Source organism: Crocodylus porosus, unplaced genomic scaffold, assembly GCF_001723895.1.
Source record: "Crocodylus porosus isolate Cpor-Errol unplaced genomic scaffold, CroPor_comp1, whole genome shotgun sequence".
NCBI lineage: Eukaryota > Metazoa > Chordata > Crocodylia > Crocodylidae > Crocodylus > Crocodylus porosus.
The window spans coordinates 3962952-3987500 of NW_017728913.1; the positions used below are offsets into that span (position 1 = coordinate 3962952).

General features: G+C 40.5%; 1 protein-coding gene across 11 annotated transcripts in view; it reads left to right on the forward strand.

Moving 5' to 3' along the window:
• The window catches only part of IL15 (interleukin 15), a 71941-nt gene that overhangs the window by 35189 nt on the left and 12203 nt on the right, over positions 1-24549 (forward strand). The window contains exon 1 of one of the 11 annotated variants that reach the window (XM_019534400.1): positions 985-1133. The exons of the other annotated variants lie outside the window; for them this stretch is intronic. Within the exon in view, the coding sequence (XP_019389945.1) occupies positions 1128-1133 (6 nt within the window). The 5' untranslated portion in view covers positions 985-1127. Of the gene's footprint in view, positions 1-984; positions 1134-24549 lie in introns of those variants that run through there. 11 annotated transcript variants of the gene reach the window in all.

The window sequence follows — 24549 nt, forward strand, 5'->3', positions numbered from 1 at the left end:
GTAATTAATACTATTAATATTATTATATTCTGTTTCTTTGTGTATGTATGTGAGTGTGTGTAATGTATGTACTTTCCTGCACAGTGATGGATCACATTGCCAGGGAAAACACATCTTTCTTTTAAAGTGTGGGGTTAAAAAAAATTACAAGAACAAATAAGAGGTTTTTGGGGAAAGAATAAATTGAAAGAAATGAATTGTATAGGGATAAGTAGAGGGATTCTAGGCAAGGGTAATTAGTAATCTGTATCCAGTCCTTTCCAAAAACACAAACTAGCATGAGATTGACTAGGAAGCAAAGCTAGTCCAGTAGTGCCTTTCAGATGCTGTTTCTCGGGCAGAAACAGCTCACAAAAAGGACAGAAAGGCTGCAGAAACCGCTTATATGCTGTTTCTATGTTCCTCCCTCAGAGCACTGTGATTGGAAGGGGACTCAGGAAAAGATCACAGTCACTGGTCAGCTACAGATGTCAGTCTTTCCCCCCTGCTCCCCATCCCTCTTCTCAGTTTCTGTTCCCCTGAAAGACTGTCTTCTGAATCTCCAAATCATTTTCTGAACATTTTCTGAATCAATTCAGAGGTTGTTTTTTTTTCTTGGGCCAACTCTCTGAATTGAATCAATGACTGAAGCTTTGCACACCCTAATTCATACCCCTGGGGGTATGCAGGTGAAATTGTACACTGGCGGATTTAATTTTCATTATAATAATTAGCATTTAAGGGGTTACAATATAAAGCATATGAGGGTAGGGGTCTGTGGGCAGCTGTTAAATCCGGAAGGGAGTATACAATAAGAAAAACTTTGGGAACCTCTGAACCAGAGGGAAACTCCAGCTGATTAAAGCATTAAAACAAATTCTCATAGATCAGTCCACCTTAAAAAAATCAGTCTTTCTGACTTGGCAGTGTGCTTCCAGAACTTTGTTGGTGAAACTTTAACCATATACAGAAGTGACTCCTCCCTGTCCCAGCCAATAAACTACCACTCAAGAAAGAGAAGTAAATGAATATTACAACTATAGTAATGCAAACAGTTTTGCATAAGTTAAGGAAACAAGCAGAGCTTTAGAAAAAATTCAGAAACCTGCCTGATAATCTGCTGTTCTCCTACCTGAAATGATGCAGAAATGCAGGTAAGAGATTTAGAAAAATGTGCTGCAGCATGTCAGGTTGTTTTATCTTTTAAGCCTGTATATCCATTTATCTATCTCAGACTGTGCCACTAAGGATTTGGTGGGAAGTATATTGTTATAAATTTAGGACATGCTTTTTGAAAAAGCTTGTGTGCAGCCCAAACCATTGCTCTGAGTTATTTATATAACTCCCAAAGATATTCTAAAGGGTAGAACTTTACTGAAATTGTGTTAAACAGATGCACTGAGCTGTTCTACGTCAATGTTTTAGCTTCTGCTTCCTTAATACCTAATGAGCCGTGGGGGTAACTTGGTCTAGGTTGTCTTATTTTTTTAGGAGCTAAGAATATTTTTGTTGATATTATTAGGAATACAGGGGTACTAAGCTTATTTTATAAAACAAAACACATATATTTGTGACACTGTAATGTGTATAAATATAGTTAAGTAACAAAGCAGAATATGAAGAAAATGGATTATTAAAAAAAATTCTGCTTCACAACTAAATGAACCACAATTTGTTCACAATTAAGTAACCACAATTTGTTCTCTAAAGCAGTGGTCTCCAAAGTGGGGTGCACACACCCTAGGGGGTGCACAAGATGATCCATTGGGGTGCAGAAAGAAAATATTAGAACTTCTATTTAGATGTATAGTTATATATTATATAAAATATATTGGGGGTGTGTGCTCAAATTTTCACTGATAGGAGTGCGCATTCAAAAAAGTTTGGACACCACTGCTCTAGAGAATGGAGTGTGCTGCCACATAAAAGCTATGTTAAAAGCAGAGCCGTATGCATGTTTTATAAGAAAATCTGAAAAGTGAATTGAAGGGCTGTAAACCTGAGTTCTGTTTTGGATTGTGGTTTGAGTTACCTTCTGGGCTCTGGTATGTTTCGGCTTAAATTATTTTGGTCAATGCAAGATAAATAGTTCTTGGAGTAGCAATAAAACCCAGTGAAAGCTTTTGGACTTTGACTCAGTGGGAGGTGACACTTGAAAGTTCTGTCTCTTGTGTGCAAGATATAATTATATAATTCAGCATAAAGTACTTATCTACTGTACATAGTGTTTGACTGAGTCAGTCCTTCTAAAGATTTTGTTTGGACATTGACTTAAATGGTACTGGGAAGTCATTTTGAAGAACAAAAGGAGCTAGAAATTGATTGAATCCTTATTCTCCCCCTTCCTCCTCTCTGTCCCCACCTCCTATTTCTGGTTTTTGTGACCTATGATTGTGTAGTACATGATTTATAGTATCTCTTATGTTATTCAAAGTAAGTAAAGTATAACTAATACAAAACACATAGCACTAGTAATATGATATATGGGTCATCTCCACATTGATTTTATTAATATTCATTAGTTGGTACCTTAAATGTCTCCTGAAATGATAAAAGCAGAATTCCATAGGTATTTTTCATCTCTCTTCTTCATTCCTTGGGAGTCAAAAAGCCTCAATGCAACACTTCAAATTATACTAGGACTTGCTGGAGACAGACCTCCAGTCATCCCACGACTGTCGAAGTAGGTGTCTCACCAGTAGGTGGCAGGGGAACATGTAACAGTGCACTGAAAAATGGCTTCACCAGGGTAACTATGGACATATGATGCCTATATCAGTGTGTAATTTATGCCATCATATCTTTACCACTGTTTTCCCTCCAGGTTAATTCTACACTGGATTCTAGGAAGATATACCAGTTTATATTATTTGTCCACACTTTGTTTCCATTAGTGTAAAGGTGCTTATGCTAGTATAAATGTATCATGTATTCAGGTTCAGAAATAAGGACCTAGAGACTGGAGACAGCAGTGGGAGAAGAACTTGTGAAATCTCTTAATGTGCTGCTTTACATATATTGTGTAAATAAAAACAGTTTAAAACTCTGTTGTCTAAGTCCACCATTATGATTTGCATTGGTTTTTAGGTGTCGTTGTTTGTAACATGGACTGTAGCCACTTGTGCAGATTTTGGGAAAACTGACAGTTCTTTGCAGTTAGGTACCTGTGGATGTGTACAGCTGATGGTAGCACTAACTTTCTACCTCCACCTACTTTACTAAACTGCGCATAAACATTTTTGATGGATTTTTGGTTGTAGCCAGGTTGGTCTAAGGACATAGGCAGGCAAGGTTCTTTGAGTAGATGTGATATATTTTATTAGACCTTTTATTAGACTCTTTTATGAGTCTTCTAATTGTACCTGAATAGAATATAGATTTATAGTTTGTGCAATGGGAACTGGAGCTTACTCAGCATACTCACCTTCATTTTTCAACTCTGTGTACTTGTTACTAAAGCACCTATGTGGAATTTCTGTCAGTTCTACTTTTTTATGCAGTTCCTCTTTCCTTTTCTTTTGAAGGACATAAAACCCACTCATCTCCTACTCTCATGTAACTGAAAATGATTTTCAGATGCAAAAGGTTTTATGGATGCCTGTGGATGATTTTGCATAATTTAAGTGACACATGAATATTGCAACTCTCATTTTAAACATTCTGAGAACTCTAGACATAGATATGGGTCATAGTAAGGGTAAAATATTCATTTTAAAATTCAAACTAAAAAAGTAGCTTGTCAATAATATGGATTTATTTGTTGTGTACATGTGATGATTTTTAATAAAACAACTAATAGAAAATGACACTCAGAAAAATAAGTGTTGTTTCATTTTAAGTGTTAGTGTTGAGTGTAGACTAGTGTATAATTGTGGGTGTATAAATGTGGAGAATGGAGAACTGTGTACATTCTTTGTTCTATAATTACTATGCATATTCACTATAGTGTTCTTTATTTTATACTCACAAATCTTCCTTTACATGGGATCACATGATTCAAGATGGTTGAGGGTTGATAGCTACCCTGTTTGCTGCTCTCACAATATTAGCTGTCACAATAGGTTTAAAATCCCGTTACTAAACTCAGATCAATAGCATGGTAGTCTCTAGGACCCAGGAAAGATCAGATTAAGAGGTGTATCTGTATCTTTATCTGTATCCGTGTCTGTATAGGGAAAGAGATAGACTTATAAGCAATTTAGATCACAAATTTGAATATTTATTTAAATTAGAAAACAGGAAAGTTGATTCAAATAATTGATTGTGCTGTTGTTCTACATTTGTACATTTTAGTTTTTTATGAAAGAAACATTCTCACTGGATGGTAGAACTCTTAACACTAATTGATTTGCAGTTAATCTAGACTTTAATTTTTTTCTATATAATGAGAATGATACACTAAATCTGCTCATATTTATGTAAATAATTATTTAACTCAGTATACATTTATGCCAGTGTTTAATTGTTCTATTTTTATATTTAGAAAACCAACTCTCAGAGCACATGTATGAGCACCCATGGTTTTTTAGTGATGCTTTATGTGCGTTAGCCTATTTTAATGGACATTAATTAAATAGCACTTTTTTAATGATGCTTTAATGTGCATGAATATAGGCTAGTGCACATTGAAGTGCACAAGTAGGTGTTCCCAGAGGTACTAGATTTAATGCACATTAACTAAAGCACATTAATACATGTGTAGATGTGCTTAGGGTCAACAAGAAAGTTTGACAGACTGCTCAGATCTGGGACTGATGCTTATGGTGGTGACCTACCCAGCTCCCACAAGAAAAGCAGTAAAAAGGCTTAAAGCTGCAATGCAGAAAATAACAGGAAGATACGCAAGGAAATAGAGCTTTTCCTTAAGAACATGCCTTCCACATTTAAAACAATAGACACTATTTTATTTGGCAACGCTTTACTGGCCCCTGATGCTTCATCTATGCACGTTCACAAATTCAGGGAGGAGGTAAAGCTACTCCTGTGGCTTTACATCATCACTGTATCCTCTTGGTTGGGGAGATTTTGCCACAGCTGGGTCTGCTAGCTTTGGGGGGGGTCACTTTGAATCAGCACTGTAGTAGAAAAGTTCAAGGCCCAGAATCTGAGCCAGTAAGTCTGCTTTGTTCTAACGGCTTAATGCATGTGATGAGATTGAAGGAATGGATTTCTTTCAGAACAGAAACCATTTAAAAAGCAGACCATAAAATTACACTCAGACTTTACAGAGAGAAAGAAGTTGAGAAAAAGGACAAATTCAGCTGAAATCAAGCTCCGTTGAGCAAAAAAAAATGTAGACGATTGCATGTGTGTGGAGAGAGAGAGTGCACACAGGGGAAGGTGTAAAATTTGTTCATGTGTGCATATTGGCTCATATTCTCTGCTGCACTGAGATTTGAGAGGATGTGTTTAAAGGGGGTGTAGTATGGCATCAATGAGCCTATTACTGGCCATATTAAATATCTTTGATCCTCAAGGACCACCTGTGCCCCCCCCCCCGTCTGTGATACCAGCACTACTTAGGGCAGTATGCAGGGGTTCTCTAACATGTCTTAGTTGGTACAGGGGATATCCAGTATCATGCAGCACACTGGTTGAGATGGGTAAAGCACACCAATGTGCCAACCCTAGCTGTCACGCCCTTTCTGCTGGAGCCACATGGGGGAAAGGAAGTACAGTACCTGGATATACCATCAAAGAGTTTCAGTGTACTGGAGGACCGCTCAGCTTTGCAGATCTTTCTGCCTTAAAGCCACTTTGGCCCACATGTATTCCACAGGAGTTCCACTGGAATTTATTAACAATATAAACAGGATTGATAAGGCTTCAGCAAAAAATTACATAAAGAAGTCCAGAAGCCCTCAAACTTTTACATAAAGAAACTGTCCATCCCATTGGTGAAAATGGTTTCCCTGAACGGGATTGCGTTTTCTTCCCATGCTGGTTCTTCCTTTGAATTTTTCTTGCGGTTTTCATTTAAGTTACATTCAGCTGAGGGTAGGGTGAAGTTCCATTTACACTTAGACCAAACTAAGAGCACTTAAAACGTGAGCACCTGCATGTTAAAGCCCATTAACTCATCCTAAGTGGCTTCTGCATCTCAAAGTTATGCCACTTCATGTGAGGCTTAACTTTGGGCTGTGCTACCTAGGTCTTGTTAGGGTAACTTCAGTTTTTGCTCCACAAATAAACAATTAGCAATTTGCAACCTAGATGTCTGGGCCATGCCCCTGCTCATCAGGCCTCTTGTGGCAATTCAGAGCTATGAAGGCAGGAAATGGTATTAACTCTTAATGTAATCACATTACACTAAGCTCACAGCATAGTCTAACTTTAACACTGCTTAACAGTCCATAGATTTAGTATGGTCTAAGTCCAGCATGCAACTTCACCGTTATATGCACTTCAGCAGATTGGGTAAAAGACCAGAAGGTGCCTATTTGCATGTGGTTGAGCTGAATATGACTAAAGCTCCATGGAAAACAGAAAAATGTATCCCTATAACTTGTGAACATCTACACATAGCAAGTTTATATTAAATCATGTCTATCAAATTCTTGACATTCATAATTCTGCATTTTGGTGAATTTCCAAAACAAATTTGGTTAAGTCATAAATGTGCCAGTAAAGTGGATTATCTTGCAACATTTTCTTTCCATCTTATTTGGGTTCATGACAGTTTAAGGAAATAACATTTAGTGATGATTTTAAGTTTGTGTAAGTGGGCACAAGTCTAGTTAAGTCAGTCATTGTAGCTGCACTTACTTACATCAGCCAAGCATTTGGTTCACAGATTTAAGTAGCCAGAACTGGTTTGAGGCCAATGTGTAAAGAATGTATAAGCCATATGTATTTTAAATCCAGTGTCTTAGAATGATCTGGATAGGACCCCTCCAAGCTGGGGCACTAGACAGCCAAGAATATGAGATTCATAGGGCTAAGGACACAGTGTGCAAGCAACTAAGAGAGAGCCGGATGCTGTAATCTAGGGGCTAGAGTACTTGGCTGAAAGAGAGGAGATCTGGGTTTGTGTTGCTGACCTCTGAATTCTCTTCTTTTTACATTAGGAAGGTTACAAAGCAGAAAGCCAAGAGTTTAGCCCAGGAAGTCAGAGACCCGGATTTTAAACACTCTATATACCCCTTACCAATCATCTGTGAGAATTTAAACCATTTCCCACTTCCTTGGAGAGCACCCTAACCATAAGACTGGAGAATGAATGCCTTGGCTGCAGTTCAACAGAGAAGGACCTGGGGTTTACAGTAGACCATAAGATGAATATAAGCCAACAATAGCTCATACTTCTGCCCACAGGGAAGGAGCAGTAGCTGGGGACTTAAAGTCCCCAGTATGGTAAGAATTCCCCCCTCACTTCTCTGTGCTCAGAGGCATATCCTGTTGCCTCTGATTCTTCCACTGTATTCAGCACTGGTGAGGCCTCACCTGGAGCATGGTGTCCAGGTTTGGGCTCCACACAGCAAGAAAGATGGGAACAGGTTGGAAAGAGTGCAGCACAGAGTAACAGGAATGATTAGGGGCCTGTAAGTAGGACATATGACAAAAGTCTGATGGAACAGGATTATTTAGTTTGGAGAAGTCTGAGGGGGATTTGATGTTTAAATGCCTAAATGGCAGTGGGAGGTGGGCAGGAAGATGAAGATAGCCTATTTTCTATGGCTACAGGAGGCAGGACTAGGAGCAATGGCCTAAGCTGCAGTAGAGGAAATTTAGATTGGAAATTTAGTTTGGAAATTTAGATTGGAAATTCAGAGGAACTATGAGGGTGATCAAGCATTGGAACAGGTTACTTAGAGAAGTAGTGGAATCTCCACCTCTAGAAATTTTCAAGAGCAGGTTGGACAGACACTTGACTGGGATGGTTTAGGTGGGGGTGATTCTGCCTTTAGCAGGGGGGCTGGCTAGATGATCTTGTGAGGTCCCATTCAGTTCTATTTTCCAATGTTGCTATAATCAAGCTATGGGCTAAGCAGGGTAGCATCCTCTCCCTTTGCGCCACCCTCCCCACATCCTGTGGAAGTTGAGGAGCAAAAGCAGAAGATTCACAGGACCAGACTAGCGGGGAAGAGGGAGAGTGCCTCTGTTAGTGAAAGCCCCAGTGTTTGCCTTTCCTTTTGATGGAAGCTGTTGAACAATTAACAGTTCTGAAAAATCAAGCTGCTTACTTGTGATTAATTTCTGTTTGTATAAGTGCAGTTCCCAATTTGTAACCAGTATTCATTTTATGATGAAATATATCATCACTTTTTTTAGCAATGGTTATCATCAGGGATCCAGGTTTTCCATTTCCCATGGAAAAACAGAGAAAACCGAGGATTTTACCCTTTACCAGAGGAAAAGACAGATTTCTCAATTTATCAGAGAACCCCATGGATTTCACAGTTTTGCAAAGAGCTTTCTACAGGTTGGCAGAGTTCCAGCCTGCAAGGAGCTGGGAGGGAGCGGGAGGAGGGCGGTCAGGCAGGGGGTGTTACGTGCAGTGTATATTACGCCTGTGCAAAGTGGCTAGTATTCACTTCAGATTTGGATTCGGCTGATTTGAGGGACAGTGATTCGATTTGGTGATTCAGATCACTGTCCTGAATTGGTTGGACTGAATCTGATTCAGAGATTCGGCTGCTGCTGAATCTCCGAATCACACAGGCCCATCTTCCAGCTGCTCTTCCAGCCCCAGCAATGGCTGTCCCACCTGGCCCAGCTCCCAGCACTTTGGAAAAAAAAAAACCCTGACTCACCGGGTGCTGCTGGGCAGAGGGGCGATCCCCACTGCACCCACTGCCCCATGCCATGTGGGGGGGCTCTGCACGAGTCCCCAAACCTCCTCTGCTCTCCCAGCCCCCGCCTGCCCCAGTTCTGGCCTTTAAAGAAAAAAACCCCAAAGACCCCCTAGACTCACTGATTCCCTCCCGGTGGGGGGTGATCCCTGCTGGCCCCCACTGCCCCACACCATGTGGGGGGCTCAGCATGAGTAGAGGTTTTTTTGTTTTTATTTTTCTTAAAGGGGCAGAGCTGGGGTGGGCAGGGTAGCCAGGAGGGTGCTGGGGGAACGGGCTCCTGGCAAACCCCTCCCATGCAGCATGGGGCAGTGGGGGGTGCAGCGGGGATCACCCCTACACTGGGGAGCACCTGGTGAGTGGCCGTTTTTTTTTAAAGGGCTGGGAGCTGGGCCAGGTGGGGGCTGGAGGAGCGAGCGGGGGTTGCGGGGGGGGCTTGGGGGAGCAGGTAGGGGGTTCTCCCATGGTTCCCTTCCCCCTCCTTCAGCCTCCCCTCCTCTGCCCCCTACATACCAGCTCTGAGTCCAGCTCCAGCTCCCTGCTGCAGTGGGCAGGACTTGCCAAATCATCGAAGCTCTCCAAATCTTTGCCACTGAGAGCTCCTAATTTGGAAATGCTCCCCCCTCCCCCCACATGGCCCTGCTGTGCCCTGCAGCACTGGGTTGCACCTGCTGGGCCTGCAGCAGGCTACTGACACCCACCCCGGCCCTGCTCACAGATCCTGTCCCCCAGGAATACATGCAGCAGCGGAGAACTGCTCTCCCCACCCAAGCCCACAGCAGGCAGAAAGTAGGGGGAGCTGGGCTCTGCTTTGCTGCAGCAGCTGCCACCTCCTGCTAGGGACAGGGGGCTGTGGATCCAGGTCCCTTGCTCAATAGCTATGCCAGCTGGGGGCTGTGGGTGGGGGCCAATGGGCACTAACAGGGCTGTTAGGTGGAGTTAGAGGCATGAACATGTCCAGGAAGCTAGGGTGGAGGGGAGTGAGGGGCATCAGCAGGGCCAGGGAGGGAGAGAGTGATTTAATAATGGATTTTTTGGGTTTTATCAGAGAATTTGTGATTTTTTTTATCAGGGAAAACCAGGATCTCTGGTTCTCATTATTTAAAAAAATAGAATCAGCACAGTATAATTGACCTGTTCAGCCTCCACAAGAGAAGGCCGAGAGGGAATCTGGTGGCTGTCTATAAACTGGCCAAAGGAGACCAGCAGGCAATGGAAGAGACCCTGTTCCCCTGAGCACTACCGGGAGTAACAAGGAATAATGGCCACAAGCTGACTGAGAGTAGATTCAGGCTAGATATCAGGAGGCGCTACTTCACAGTCAGGGCGGCTAGGATCTGAAACCAACTTCCAAGGAAAGTGGTGCTGGTTCCTACCCTGGGGTCTTCAAAAGGAGGCTAGATAATCACCTTGCTGGGGTCGTTTGACCCCAGTACTCTTTCCTGCTAGCAGGTGCTCAGACTTGATGATCTGCTCAGGTCCCTTCTGATCCTACCAACTATGAAGCTGAACTTCTGCTATATAGCTGTATCTCAAACTTGCACTGGTTATTTCCTCTTCAGGGACCAGCTTGTCTGAGGTCTACTATGTGAAATACAGAAAAATATATTTGCTACCAGTTGTTTTCTGTGGCAGCCTAGGAATGTTGCTTCTGAATCAGAAACAATTTTGCATGTTGAATTAATTACAGGGAAGTAGTAGGCAAAGATTGCGAGCCAGTAAATTTATCAGTTTCTTTATTTTCAGTCAAATTATTGCTTTTCTTATCTGTGTAACATAAAGTCCTCAAGGGGATTACTGGTGTTTTGCAAGATTAATAAGTCTTTTTTGTTATACCTCTTTCACCACTTTTGTGAACTTTCCTTCTCAATCTTTCCTGAATGAATTTGTCTAAATAAAAATGTTGAACACAAATCTTTTTCTGCTCTGGCTTAAAGCTCTGAATATCATGCCATGATCTGCATAGAAATACACACTATCGTATTCCTGTAAAAGCTGTGATGCAGTCATTCAGCTTACTTTAGCTGATTATTGGTTTGGTCCTGGTTAATTTGTAGACACAAAGTTTGTTTTATGGCTGGGTGTATTGTTGACTTGCCAACCAAGTAATAAAACATAGGCTTCATCCATAAGAATTCAAGAAACCTCAAATAATAATAATTACTATGCTGCTTCCCACATTTTATTTTTCTGTGTGTATGAGAAAAGCGGTTCTGAATGATATGGCATTCTACAATATGCAAAATCTCCATATGGGTGGGAGTTTTTGTAGCAACCCTTGGAGACCTTGTAACAAACTGTTCTCCCATGTTCTAGGGTGAGTAGGTGAGAATGACGGCTTGTTCTGCTTATTACTCACCTGTATGACAGATGTGAATAATGAGCTAATTTAAACCAGCAATGCTTTCCTTCCAAATCTCTTTTCCTTTCTTTTGTAGGAATAACAAGTAAATGAAAAAAAATGCTACTCGGTCCAGTGTTTGTACCCTGGGATTAATTTATCATATGCCTGTTCATTTTACTTATAAATAGGGGTTTAGAATGCGAGGGCATTTTTACACGTACTCTGGGTGTGCGTGTGTGGAGGGGAGGGCAGGCACTCTTGAAGCTGCTTTAATTAAAGTGGCTGGAGCATCTCATGTCTCGGCATCCCCGCACTTCAAAATGGAGGTGGGGGCATTTTATCTAAAGCTTATCGAATGAGCTTTATTTAAAGCACCCTTGCCACCACTTTGAAGTGTAAGAATGTTAGTACTGAGCTCCAGCCAGCCTCTGTGTCTTGGGTAATTACCACATTCCAGCAGACTTGATTAATCGAGTCTGCTCTGATGCATTGTTTATTACAGCACATTGGATTATCCTTCTGGCTCATGTACAGACACCCCTAGAAGTTACTTCTTGTAATTGTACCTTCAATCAATTGTTCCCAGTGTTCTTTCAGCAGCCATATTTTTAATGGGTATCAGGTGGCATAGGAACAGCAACTTGTACCCATGAAGGGAGTTTACAGATGTGCTCCGGGAGGTGGGGGCGCGCTTTAATTAGTGCAGTTCTGAGAGCTGTGCCATTAGAAGCACCCAGAACATCACTTGTATCAGTGTCCCCATGCTGAGAAATGGCAGCAGGGAGGCTCCAGTCCACCCACGCCACCTTCCAGTGCCAGCTGGGGAATCTTAAAACAAGCTCCTTCTGCTCCCTTTCTCCCTCCCATTCTGAAAACAGCATGGGCTGGGAGGGAGGAGGGACTGTTGCTAGGGGAAACTGGCTTCAGGCTCAGAACCAGCAGCTACTTTCCCCTCTCCAATGGAACCAGCAGTGAACTTCTGTTTGGTCCAAGGAATCATTGTAAGTCAGGGTACTTCCTGCAAAGTATTTTTAGTTACAGCAGGGAGCTGCACTTCTGTCTGTAACCTATGGGGCACCTTGTCAATCTCCTCTGGGCACTGGAGGCACAACCAAGTTAGGCCCAAGAAATGTTTCTCCCAGGAGGACTCATGTTAGTACAAATCCATTGCCTTGGTTCAATATGGATCTAATGCAATGTAGTACCCAGGAGCAACCATTCTTATTTTCTATAGGGACTATGAGTGCCTCTTGTTGACTATAGTTGGCGTTAAGTTGAACGAGTTGCTTATATTTGCTTAACTATATTTTGGCTAAAATAAAACAGGCAAAGAAATGCTCAGACACCAGAATGTCACAAAGTGGGAGCCATTTGAGAAAACTTAAGAAAGACAGATTGAGAAAACTAGAGTAAAGTTGCAAGATCACCTTAATTACATTTACAGCATGTCTACATGAGACAAGTACAGTAGACTAATTCTACTTCACATTAGCAAGCTACTGTGCATTAGTGTCCTTAAAAAGTGTGCACCGAGGCTAATGCGAAGTAGCGCCAATTACAGCGCATTGGTGATTACAGGTACTCAACTTAATCTGCTATAATTACAATGCATTAATGAATGTGTAGATGCATCCTTAGTGGTCTGATGATAAACAAAGCTAATTTTAGCTGAGGTAAAATTTATACAGGGAATAAGATTAGGTAGATGAATATTAATTAGAGTACCACATATTGGGACTGCATTTATTTACCTTATTTAGTAAGGTTTCTAATATTTTAGCCAAACAATAGGATATAAAAATTGGGTCCACTTTTGGATTTTCGCTCTTTATTCTGGAACTATGGTTCTCTCTGAATTGCCCACTTGCAAATATATCTTGTTAGTACTATCTAGCAACTTTGTTTTTGAAAACTAGGTAAGAATATTCTCTCTACTGGGCTGGCTACCTGTCAGAGGCTTTTTAAGACTTTAGGACTTAAATTTTAAGATTAAATCACTTTCAAATATTTATCAGATTGTTATACCTTTAGATAAATGTGCATTTTATACATTTTAATTATTCACTTGATATGGCATACCCTTACTGTTTAGACATTTATATCTTTTCTTTATTTTGTTATTGAATTTAATATTAAAAAATTAGATAGCCTTATGTTGTGAGTATTTGATTTTGGTGGGACTGGCTCTTTGAGCTTTTCTTAGTTCTCAGAATCCAACAATACTGCAGAAGCTACCATCAAGAGGGGTTTAAGAGACAGCTGTTTTGCCAGGGTAAAGACAGCAATGGCAGGTTGCTACTAAAAGCAAGGAGAGACAATGTATAAACATATGACTGCTAGATACTCTCTTATGTGTTGGGTTAATGTGAAACTTCATAGAAGCTGGTTGGTATAATGGCCTTCATGATAAATACACGTAACCTGAACTCTTTTATAGAATAGATAGGTGCAATAGTAAGGGCCCCTGCCCAAAACATAGGCCATATGCAAGCTGAAATATGGACTGAACCATCTTGGCTAAGGGGTGTTTCCCTGCATCTGAATTTAAATGTAGAGCATGACACATCAATTTTTGGGGCTGTATTTGTGTATGGGAGAGGATTTGCAGAAATGCCTCTGAATTTCACAGAGAAGGCAGCAAAACAAATACAAAGCAGCCAAAGAAACACTTGCAATATGACCATAAGACCAATCTGAGAAGTATTAGAGGCAACAATACTTTCAATAACATCAAGGGAAAGCAGTGGCCTACCAGTGTGTATGTGCCAAGTTACTCATGACAGCTGTGCTCCTGCTTCTAGACATGATATATATATAACCTGGCCATTATTTTCCCTTGGTGTTATATATGGATGTGTGTGTATAGCAAGTCTAGAAGTACACACATACACACACACTTATATATTGCACATCGAGAAGTAGAAGAGTTGACATGAGTAACCAGGCTCTTGGAAATGAGATAACCCTCCCCCCCCAAGAAATGACACATAAACATGCTTATGAACCTACGTACTTAGAGAAGAAGTACTCAAAATAGGCACAGTACAGACTTAATTGAAATTAATTCTAGATTTCTGCAACAAATGGTTTGCCCAGAAGAAATTGAGGCCTCAAGGAAACTTTGGTTAGACCTCTGGAAATAGGAAAAGTAGTTGCATAGTTAAAGATAGAAGAAAGACACAACCAAAAGACCAACATGCAACTGACTGACTTGTATTGCAGTAATTATGAAGAATGAAAACAAAGTGGAACATACAATATTTAGAGTGGAGGCATTTCAGTGAGTACACTTGGGTTTGTCATCTGTGAACCACACTGAGACGTGTGTACATTAATCTTAGACTGGTAATATAAAATAAACATTATAGCTATAGCTATATATCCACCACCTGATCACCATCTTGGGACTGGAAGTCCCAACCCCTAATCCCTGACCTTTGCCACCAGAATACCTGTGCCACAGCTTCAGGAATTTCTGGAGAAGATGGTCTAAAACAGGGGTTGGCAATTATTTCAGCTAGAGGGCTGCTTAATGAGTTTTGGTGAGTGGTCAAGGGCTGCAATGGTAGCCCTGTCCCTTGACTGGTGCTCCACCCCCTGGTCACTATCTTGGAAATGAATGCCCTGATCCCACAATCCCTGACTTTTGCTACTGGAAGCCCCTCTCATTTCCCATGGAAGTACTCCTTTTGGGAGTGGGGTTGCCATCTTGGAACTGGAAAAAAACAAATCATATAATAAAAGTCAAACATCTACTCTAACATGTTTTAATTTTATGTCAAAAATATTTTTTGTCCTGATTTATGTGTGTTTGTATAGTCTGTACAGAGGTAATTGCATAGTAGATCAAAATAGTCTTACTGTTGTATATTGTGTGTGGGGGAATGTGTGGGATATAGCTGGGGGGTGAGGATATGTGTATGGCAGAATGTGTGTGAGAGTGGGTGTAGGGGGGTTGTGAGGTGCTGTGGCTGTGTGTGGTGGGGTTTGGGGTATGTTGAGGGTATGGCATGTGTATATGTGGGAGGGTTGTGGATGGTGTGGGCAGGGTGCAGGTGTGTGAGGTTTGTGGGGTGTGAGGGAGGGCAGGGGTATGGGAACCTTCCTGCACCCCATTTGGTACACAGCCCCCATCGCTGGTAGCAGCAGGTGGCAGGCCCTCGGGAAGCTCATGGCCTCACACCTCACAAACCCCAGACACCCACACCCTGCCCACCCCTGCTTCACACTACCACTGCATGGGCCCCGGGCTTTGGGCTCCGTGCTTCCACCAACCCCATGCTCTATGTTTCTGTACAGCTGCAGCTTCCCTATGTGGTGGCCAGAATGAGCACTGCAGCAAGAACAGGAGGAGCCACTGGAGGCTGGGGAAGCTGAGCATGTCCCCCAGTGGTTGCAGCAGTGGCAGCTCGGCTTGACCTGGAAGCTGTGCATGGTAGCCAGGGCCAGGGTCTTCCTACACAGGGGGTGGGGTGCAAAGTGTGCAGATTGGCAGGGTACATCCCAGATCCAACCCATGGGCTGTATTTTGCCCACCCCGGTCTAGAAGAAAAATTGTTAATTTATGTGTTTGTTGCTAGTTACTGCAATAAGTCTGTATTAGGGCCTTGTTACACACATTGCACTTTGAGCTGTTCAAATGTTGATTAGTTAGTGGTTGCTTGAGTTTGGAGCAGTCATACCTTAGGGCTAAAAACCTTTTCTGACTGTCCCTCCCTCAGTTTGCACAGCTGTGATTTGCTACTAGAGGGCTGGCAACAGGCTTCTGTACCTGCTCTGGGTGTGTGAAAGATGGGTTGGGGGGCAGGAATGTTAGGCTGGGAGGCAGAGAGATAATGGGATGGTGGTGGTAATGAAATTTGAGATGGAAAAGAAATGGGAGTGAGGGAAGGTGCTGAAGGAAGTTAGGATAAAATAGAAGGAAGTAAAAAACCCAAAAGAACGTAAATAGAAATAAAGAGGAAGTCAATTCAAGAAGGCCTTGTGTTTCAATAAATTGGGATGTAGGACTGAGGTGTGGGGGGTACTGGTTGTGTTTCCCAGGGTGGCTGAGGGGTGGGAGCAGTGAGGGTAGGTGCTTTTGGGGGAGCTACTGGCCCTGCCCCAGGATGGAAGCTCCTGCTGATGGGGATCTAATTCAGTCCCTTACCTTGTTTCTCCCCCACCCCACCAGACCCTACTCCTGGCCCTATTACCTGGCTAGCCAAAATGTGCTCTGCAGGCTGTTTGCACACGGTTACACTCCTGGGAGTGGGAAGATCACTCTCCAGGGAATAGGTGCCAGAACTGCCCCCTGGGTAGTAGAGTTCAGGGGGGTGGAAAATTTGTCTACACAGAACAGGAGGGTTGGGGAGGGGACACTGCATCTTGGGATGCTGGAGGACTGCAATTTGGGTGGCTCATCTGTGGGGAGTGGCCACAATTAATGGAACATGAGCTGGGTAGCACAGATCAGAAATAAACCTGCCCTGGAATGGCATAACTTTAAGCCACTTGAAGTCTTGCTTAAAATTAGTTTCAGATGTTAATGTATGGACAATCCAGGGATTGTCAGCCATCCAGGGATGGCTCCAGGAGCCATCTAAAATTAATATGTAACAAGGCCCTATACTGACAACTGCCTTTGTTACTGTGAGGTTCTTATGCTACTGCTGGAGTCAAGGATAAACTTTTTCAAGTGATTATGTAAACACCAGACTACTGGCCTCTTTTTTGTAAAATGTCAGAGGAATTTCAGAACTTTGTACATTGAAAATGTTTAGGTTTAAGTTATTTGGTGGAATGGCAGGAATTCAGTTACCTTCAAGGTCTGTTCAGGCAACATTTTCAAACAGGCCTGAAAAAATCACCTGCAGATTTTTAAGCACATATGCCCATCTGTGAGAATAAAAGGGAGGAGGTCCTGCTTAATCATATATACATCAAAACAAACAAGCAAATGAGCAAACAAAAATGCATGACAACGAGGCTATAATTCTGAAAGGACTTTTTGCCATGGCAATTACTGTAAATATGGTATTCTCTCCTAAAGGTCACTTTGTACTCATTACTCACAAGCAAGCTGAGTAACCTAGATAGAATTTATGATGTACCATGGGAGTTCCTGCTGCTCTGCAGTAAAAGTATGGAAAGTAATACTTTTCTTGTTTGGGTACAAAATAATCACAACATTCAGAGTTTTTAAATGGTATCCCACTTTAAAACTGAGGTCAAAGAAAGGCTTTAAAATTCCCTGAAGGCCGCATTTTTTTAAAAGCACTTTAGCTTGCTGGAATGAAGGCTTATGTATGCAACATAATCAGCCATGTTCTGGCCCTGATCTGGCAAAATACTTAAGTATGTATTTGGCTATAAGCTTGTGAATAGTCCCATTGTGTTTTATTGACTGGTCCACTGTTTATAAGCTAACAGCAGCACAGGAGCATTTTGTTTGTCAGTGAACCTTGCAAAAATTGGGAAAGATTCTAAACCACAAGAAAAATCCTGCTCTCCCTGTTAAAATTGACTGTCAATGAAGGAAATAACTCTCACATGGTTTTGCAGGGTGGAGCTCATAAAATAGATTCATTACAAAGTTTTCTGCTAACAGGCTTGTGAAAAATACATTTGTTCCTTCCTTTTGGGTTTTGTTACCAACCCTCTGTCCCCCTCAAATAATAGCAGCACTCTAGCTCCTTAATATATTGAATTATTCCCCACTGTTCTGTATCATTTTTTTTCGTGGCTCCTTTTCATTAAATTATACAGATGTATAAGAAAATGTAAGGATGGACGGTACTTGAATGAGTCAACTTTAGCGTAGTCCCTTTCACTTATCTGGAGTACTCTGCTTCCCAGCCACCTGTCAGGAATATTAGAGACTAAGTACATGTCTTTCCTTTAATACTAACCCATGATCCATGAAAATTTGATTTAAAAATTAATTATTTAAAGGTTCAATGCTGAATTGAATCTATCTACTTCAGGAAAAGTATTGCTTGCATTAAGAGTTTCTTTCCTTTTCTGATGATTCCATTAGTTTATAAAGTGCCTTACTTTACCATGGCTCTTTCTGTACAAAAAGGTTCTTATGGGACAAAGGTTGCAATGAGAAAACACTGTGATTACTTATTTCTCATCATAAATAGATTTTGACATTAAATTTGCTTCCCAACCTACAGACAGGGTAGGGGACTACAGTTATAAGCACAGTACAAAAACCTACCTGGAGATACCCAGTAATGTATTACTACCTCAAATATGCCCCCTTCTGGGTTATTGTTCTAATACAATGATTCTCATTCAGGGTGCTACAAGATCCTTTTAAAAGGCACTTTTTAAAGTGTCTCATAATATTAGTACTTTTAGGGAGTGTCTTCACATAGCCCTATAGCAACATAGCGACATGCTACATTACTGTATGGCACATTACATCAATGTAACTATCATGTGTGTCTACACATGTTTGCCAGCTACATCGCTGAGTGGCATGCTCCCTCAGTGTAGCAGGCTGCTACAGCAACATGGTGGTGAAATCTAACAGTGTGCTGCACACATGGTGCAGTAATCACCCATACTGCACTCTGCTTTAGTTCTCCCAAAAGGAAGTACTAAAGTATGGCACCACAGCAACATTGCCATACGACAATATGTAGATGTGCCCTTAGGTAGATAAGTGTCTACACATGATTCACAAAATAAAGCCAGAAATTTCAAATAACACTTGTGTCATAAATCGTATGACCTGTTGTGGTATTTCTGAGTTCTTTGCAAAAGAAGAATTTCTCTATTATTTTGTATTCTCTATTGTTTTTTTTTCTGTTGTAAAAATGAGTGAAAGCTAAGAGCTGGCATTTTTTAAGGGGTGTCTTGATTATTGCAAGGGATGTTTGTGTCTAACGAGGTTGAGAACTACTGTCACAATACAATAGAGCTGGTGGAGCCAAAAAGAGAGCTGCAAACAGCAGACTTTATAAGGAGAGGGTTTTTTTCCCCCATTTACTGTGGTGTTAAGTAGAAGATTATGATGGAGACTGAGGCAGCAACAGAGGATACAGATAAATTGCACAGCCAACCAAGGTTTCTTGATGCAGAAGCTGCGAGATGCAGATTATATTTAAATGAATTGCAGCTATTATACATGAAGTGTTACTGGTAGAATTTATGGAGAAGATCCAAGATCTGGAGCTGTACTGGAGTAAAGGGAGAGGTCATAGGAGGATCTGAGGGGGAAAGGAGAGAAGAAGTGATATAGGCAATTGAAGATTTGTAGATGCCAGCTGAAAAAAGATTTTTGCAGACTTCTGGAGAAGGAGGATGATCTGTAGAAGCATGTGACCATGAAAATGGGGTAGAGAAAGAGACCATCTATTAAAAGAGAAATGGAGCTGAGTAGTAGATGCGCTACATTAGAAAACTGGGAGGAAACAAAAAGCTGAGGATCTAAGGAAGACTAAAAAAGGAGCTTGTCCCAACAAGAAGAGTGAAACAATGAAAATAACAATGAAGTATCGCAGTCCAAGAAGGAATTAACATGATATACAGAAGACTGAGAAAGTAGAGAATGAAAGGTAATCTGTAGACAGGAGACAGAACAAAAGGGAGAGGACTAGGGACTCACACTAATAGCAGGAAGAGGCAGGTCTATGCTTTAGGGACTCCCTGGGTATGTCTACACAAGATGTTTACTGTGGAGTTGCCTAATTAGCTACAGAGTAAACAGTTCAGCATCTACATGTGTGGCCCTGTTAGACTGCAGGAAACTAATAAACTCTGCAGCAGGTTAGTACTTGTACAAACACAAGTACTAACCTGCTGCAGAGTATTTTTTGTGCACAGCAATGCACATGTAGATGCTGACAGGGTTGGCCGGGGCACGAGGGTGCTTCAGTGCAGAGGCTGACTGCTGGCTAGCCCCACACTGGAGCACCCTTGAGCGACCTAGTGCCTGCAGCACATCGAGCTGAATCAGAGCAGCCCTGGGTTGGCAGGCTGAACCCCCAGCCTCCCTGCTAGCTGGGGCTGCTCCTATGTGGCTCAATTTGTTGTGGTCCCTGGAGCAAGCGTAAACACACCACTTGTTAGCAATAAACTCTGGCACAATGTGCACTAGTGTTTACTGCTGCACATTATGCATGTGTAGATGCACCCCCTATTAAGCATTGACAGGTCTGTCACTAGAGGGGATCAACAGAATGGAAGGGTAAGCTGCCATGACCAAAGGCAAGAGTATGAGATGTTGTCCTGAGTTTTTATCTCCGCTCAAGCAAGGGCCTTACTCTCTCAGACACCATTTCCCTCCGCCAAGCCATCGTGACATTGCAATCAAATGAAACATTTCATTTGACAGAGTCCAATTTGAAACTCAGGGGCCTAGAATGTAATTGGCAGAGGGCATTTCTCCATAACAGGAGACAAGGATGTATCTAAATCTTGCTACTTTAATACAAAAACTTAAGAACTCCACTCCTTTTTACAGACCTTTCCACCATAAACATGCCCACTGGATATAAACACTAAGCATAATCATTTTAAGAAAACAGTGAAAACCAATGGCTGTTAACTTGCACAGGAATATACCTCTCAATTACGCATGTTGCACCTGAGATATCTGTAGAAAGATTTATGAGCAAATCTTGCAATCTGAATCTTTGGTTTGATAGAACCTGATATGCGTAAGCTTAGATTTTACTATCTTCCCTCATGTAAAACAAAAATAATATGTTTAGCTATAATCCTTCTTTTAACTTGAGTTGAATCTCTAGGCCAATAAAGTTTATCCTGCACCAGTAGTAGTTTAGAATTAAAGTTTATTCAGCACCAGTAATGCTAGTACGATTTTTGCCGTTGACTCGAGACGAGTTCCCTGATGAGGGGACATAACTACTTTACAGTAGATTTCAATAGGGTAGTAATTATTTTAAACATGTTTCATCTTAACTTCATGACTGGAAGGGCATGTATTAAAACATTTTAAAATAAACATTTTCCTTATGTCTCAATTAAAAATGTATCTTTCAGCATCAACATATATTCACTATAGTCCTGTCAAAATGTTTGATTTCTTTTTAATGTGTGAGTTTCCTCATAGGTTACTCATAAATACAATATAGTTATCAGCTTCAATCCTAAGCAGGCATCTAGGGACACATATAGCATTTAAAAATAAGACAAAGAGAAATATTGTAGAGGTAACAATAGAGAACAAAAGAGAGAAGAATTGACTAATAGCAGAAACAGAAATGAAATGAAATGAAACAGAAATGAACACCTGACATGAGTAAAGGAAAAATGTTAAATTGCAATACTGAATTCAAGACAAAGGCATAATTTGTCCAAGTCTGTTCCTGAACTACGATTACTAATGTTGTTTAAGATACCATAAAATATTTAAGGACCTAGAGTGGAAAATGATCCTGCATTTGTCTAAAGGTGTGAATTAGATGACCTAAAACATCTTTTAAAACCCTGTATTGTGTTAGTGTCTGAAAACTTAATGAAGACCACAAAACACTCTTAAGAGAATGTGTGTTACACTTTTCCATATCTTCTAGGAAATTAAAAGTTCAATTCCAAAATCAAACATTTTATTTAAAAAAACCCCTAGCTTAAGATTGTTAGTTTTCCACAATTATGCAGTATCTATCACACTTGAAAGCACGAGAAAGCAAATAAATTAGTAACTAAAAATGCAATTAATGATATGAAATGAGCAGATATTCTTTTAAAATAGAAAGAAATTCACATTTCTTCATTATCGTTCAACATCATTCAATAACAACAAAACCAACTTTAGTTTCTGCTTCATATATTTTTCAGTATTTTAACATATTGTTATCTTGAGTCTGAAATCTAAATACTTCTTCCTAGACCAGTAATACTTCAAATGATTTAGGGTGAAGAATAAATACTTCATGATCCCAGCCCCACGTGAGTATTTGAAAATAATACAAATTGGCAACTGTTTGTGTCCTCACTGATAGGGCTTGTGGCTGCTTTTTAGGTTATGGCCTCTGGATTAAAAAATATTGTTTGAAAGGCTGTTTTTAAATGGGAAATTTTCCCAATGAATATACTCGTATGTTGAGAATAAGTTTTGTATTATTGCTTTAGTATGGATGTTGCCCCAGTACCCAAGTTGTACAAGTATAAACACACAGTTCTAATTTTTAACAAACACTTACCTGTGTACTTAACTTTTTATACTTTATGCTTATGAGTAGTTTTAGTGAACATAGCCGAATAACTGTGTAATTGCCATTTCTGAGCTGCTATTTGCAATTTCAAGACACTTTGCAAATCATTTGCAAAAAAAACTTTCCAATTTTCTTTCTGTTAAGTTGCAAGGAAATCAAAATATAACAATGAGATCATGAGATTCATTTGCCAATTTTGCTAGGCTGAGAAAGATCTTTTAGTTGTCTCCTGTCTGCCTGATACCACTCCCTGTAAAATATCAATGTAAAATAATCCCACCAATGTCAATGGAAGCAATATTGGGCCCAAACATATCCAAAAAGAAAATTGTAAATAATATTGCTTAATGGCAGCATATTTTCTCTATTTGCAACCAGCAAAATTAAAGATAGTTTTAACCCAATGATAATTTAAACAAGAGGCAAGAAGCCATTTTGGAGATAGGGATGAACAGAAATTTTAGGCAAAGATCAAATGTCAAAATGGAAGTGTTTTTTAAGGACCAAAACCAATGGATAGACTTTCTTCAAATTTGTTTGAAAGTGACCTCTTTGCCTTAAGAGCAAAATGGGAGATTTCATGCCAAACCAATTTTCCAAGCCAAAGTTACAGGAAGAATGGTTGCAACCTCAGCTCTGAAGAAGGCACTTCCTTTCAGTAATACTTGGAAGTACTACTTGATCAGACCACAGAAGAAAAAAACATATGCTTGTATTTTTTTCTCTTTATAGACTTCTGAGTTTGAGAATTCTAATATTATAAAAGCCTAAGTCTGTCAGTCTTTCTGTAACACTTTATTTGCATTCTGATTGGCTGATGGAGACAGCCAATCAGAGTACTTCAAGTGTGGGGGAATGCCACCATGATTCCAAAGCCATGCCAAGGACCAGACAGAGGGCGGGGGAGCCAAAGCCAGCAGTGCTGGCCTCGGCTTCCCCATCCCACTCCCTGCAAGTGGCGCTGAGGACCTGACAAGGGGTGGGGGCAGAACAGCAGCAGAACAGCAGCAGCATGGGGTATTAGATGGCAGCACTCCATCCCAGCCCACCTCCTTCCCTCCTGCCCCCACCCCCTGCCCCCATCATTCTTGACAGGCAATTGGCTAGTATATTACATCAGCATGGCAATTTTTTCCTATATTATATGACTTGGTAATGACTCTCCATATTGATTCATTTAGAAACCAGTGTTTATTTTGTCATCTTCTTATTTAATACAAAGTATCTACGTATGGTTCCTTATTACATGACAGACTTCCAAGTATTCACAACAACACAGTCATTTTTTCTAATAGAGACAGGTACTTGGAACTGTCTCCCATGACCAGCAATTAAACATAAAAGGATGCATTATTTAAACTAAGCCTTTGGATATTCAAAACAACATATATTATTGCTTTTATGTTTTCAAAGAATTTTCCAGATTTGATTAATTCTTACAACCTTCTGGTGACATCTGCAATTGTTGTTTTCCTTGCTTTGCAGATGGCAAATCATAATGCAGAGAAAGTGACTTGCCCAGGGCTATTCAGAAAGTTGGCAAACTAAGCCTAGAAATAAAGTTTGAACTCCCAGTCTAATACATAATCCACCAGGCCATGCTGTCTGGCTTTAGGTTATATTCTCTACTAAATTTACTAATTAATCATTTATAAAACAGTATTTAAATAAAACACCACTGAAGAAAAGTGGTATGAGCCAATTATTATTATATGTGCTGCATGTCATACAAGTAATAGAACATTGGGTACAAAAACACAATTGGCATTAACTGGCTTTTTCCACAGTGGGGTCTGTGTCGATTCATATTAAAGGAATTTGGGTTCATAATCTAGAACATGGTTCCCAACCTATGGGCCCCATAATATATGTTGACTGCCTCTGGAGAACTTGCCCTTCTTCCTTATTTCCTGATGTTAAATTACCTTAGAAAAAGATACTAATCATTACTTTTTCTAATATTGTTTTTCCCAATATTATGTCTACCTGTTGCAGTTACTATAATTATCAGACAGATATTATGAGACATAAAAGGATGGAAATGGTCTTCTGGGTCAAGTTATCATTGATATATCTAGTACAAATAATAATTTGATTAAAATATGATACATATTGTGAAATAATAGAGACTCCATGATATTGATTAATTCCATTTTTTGTCGAGTGTCCCTAGAATATTTTCTGCTACTTTTTATGGTAAAATGACTCCATCTTCCTAAGAAGCTACAAATAGATGTGGTCTTTAAAACTATATTAAAGA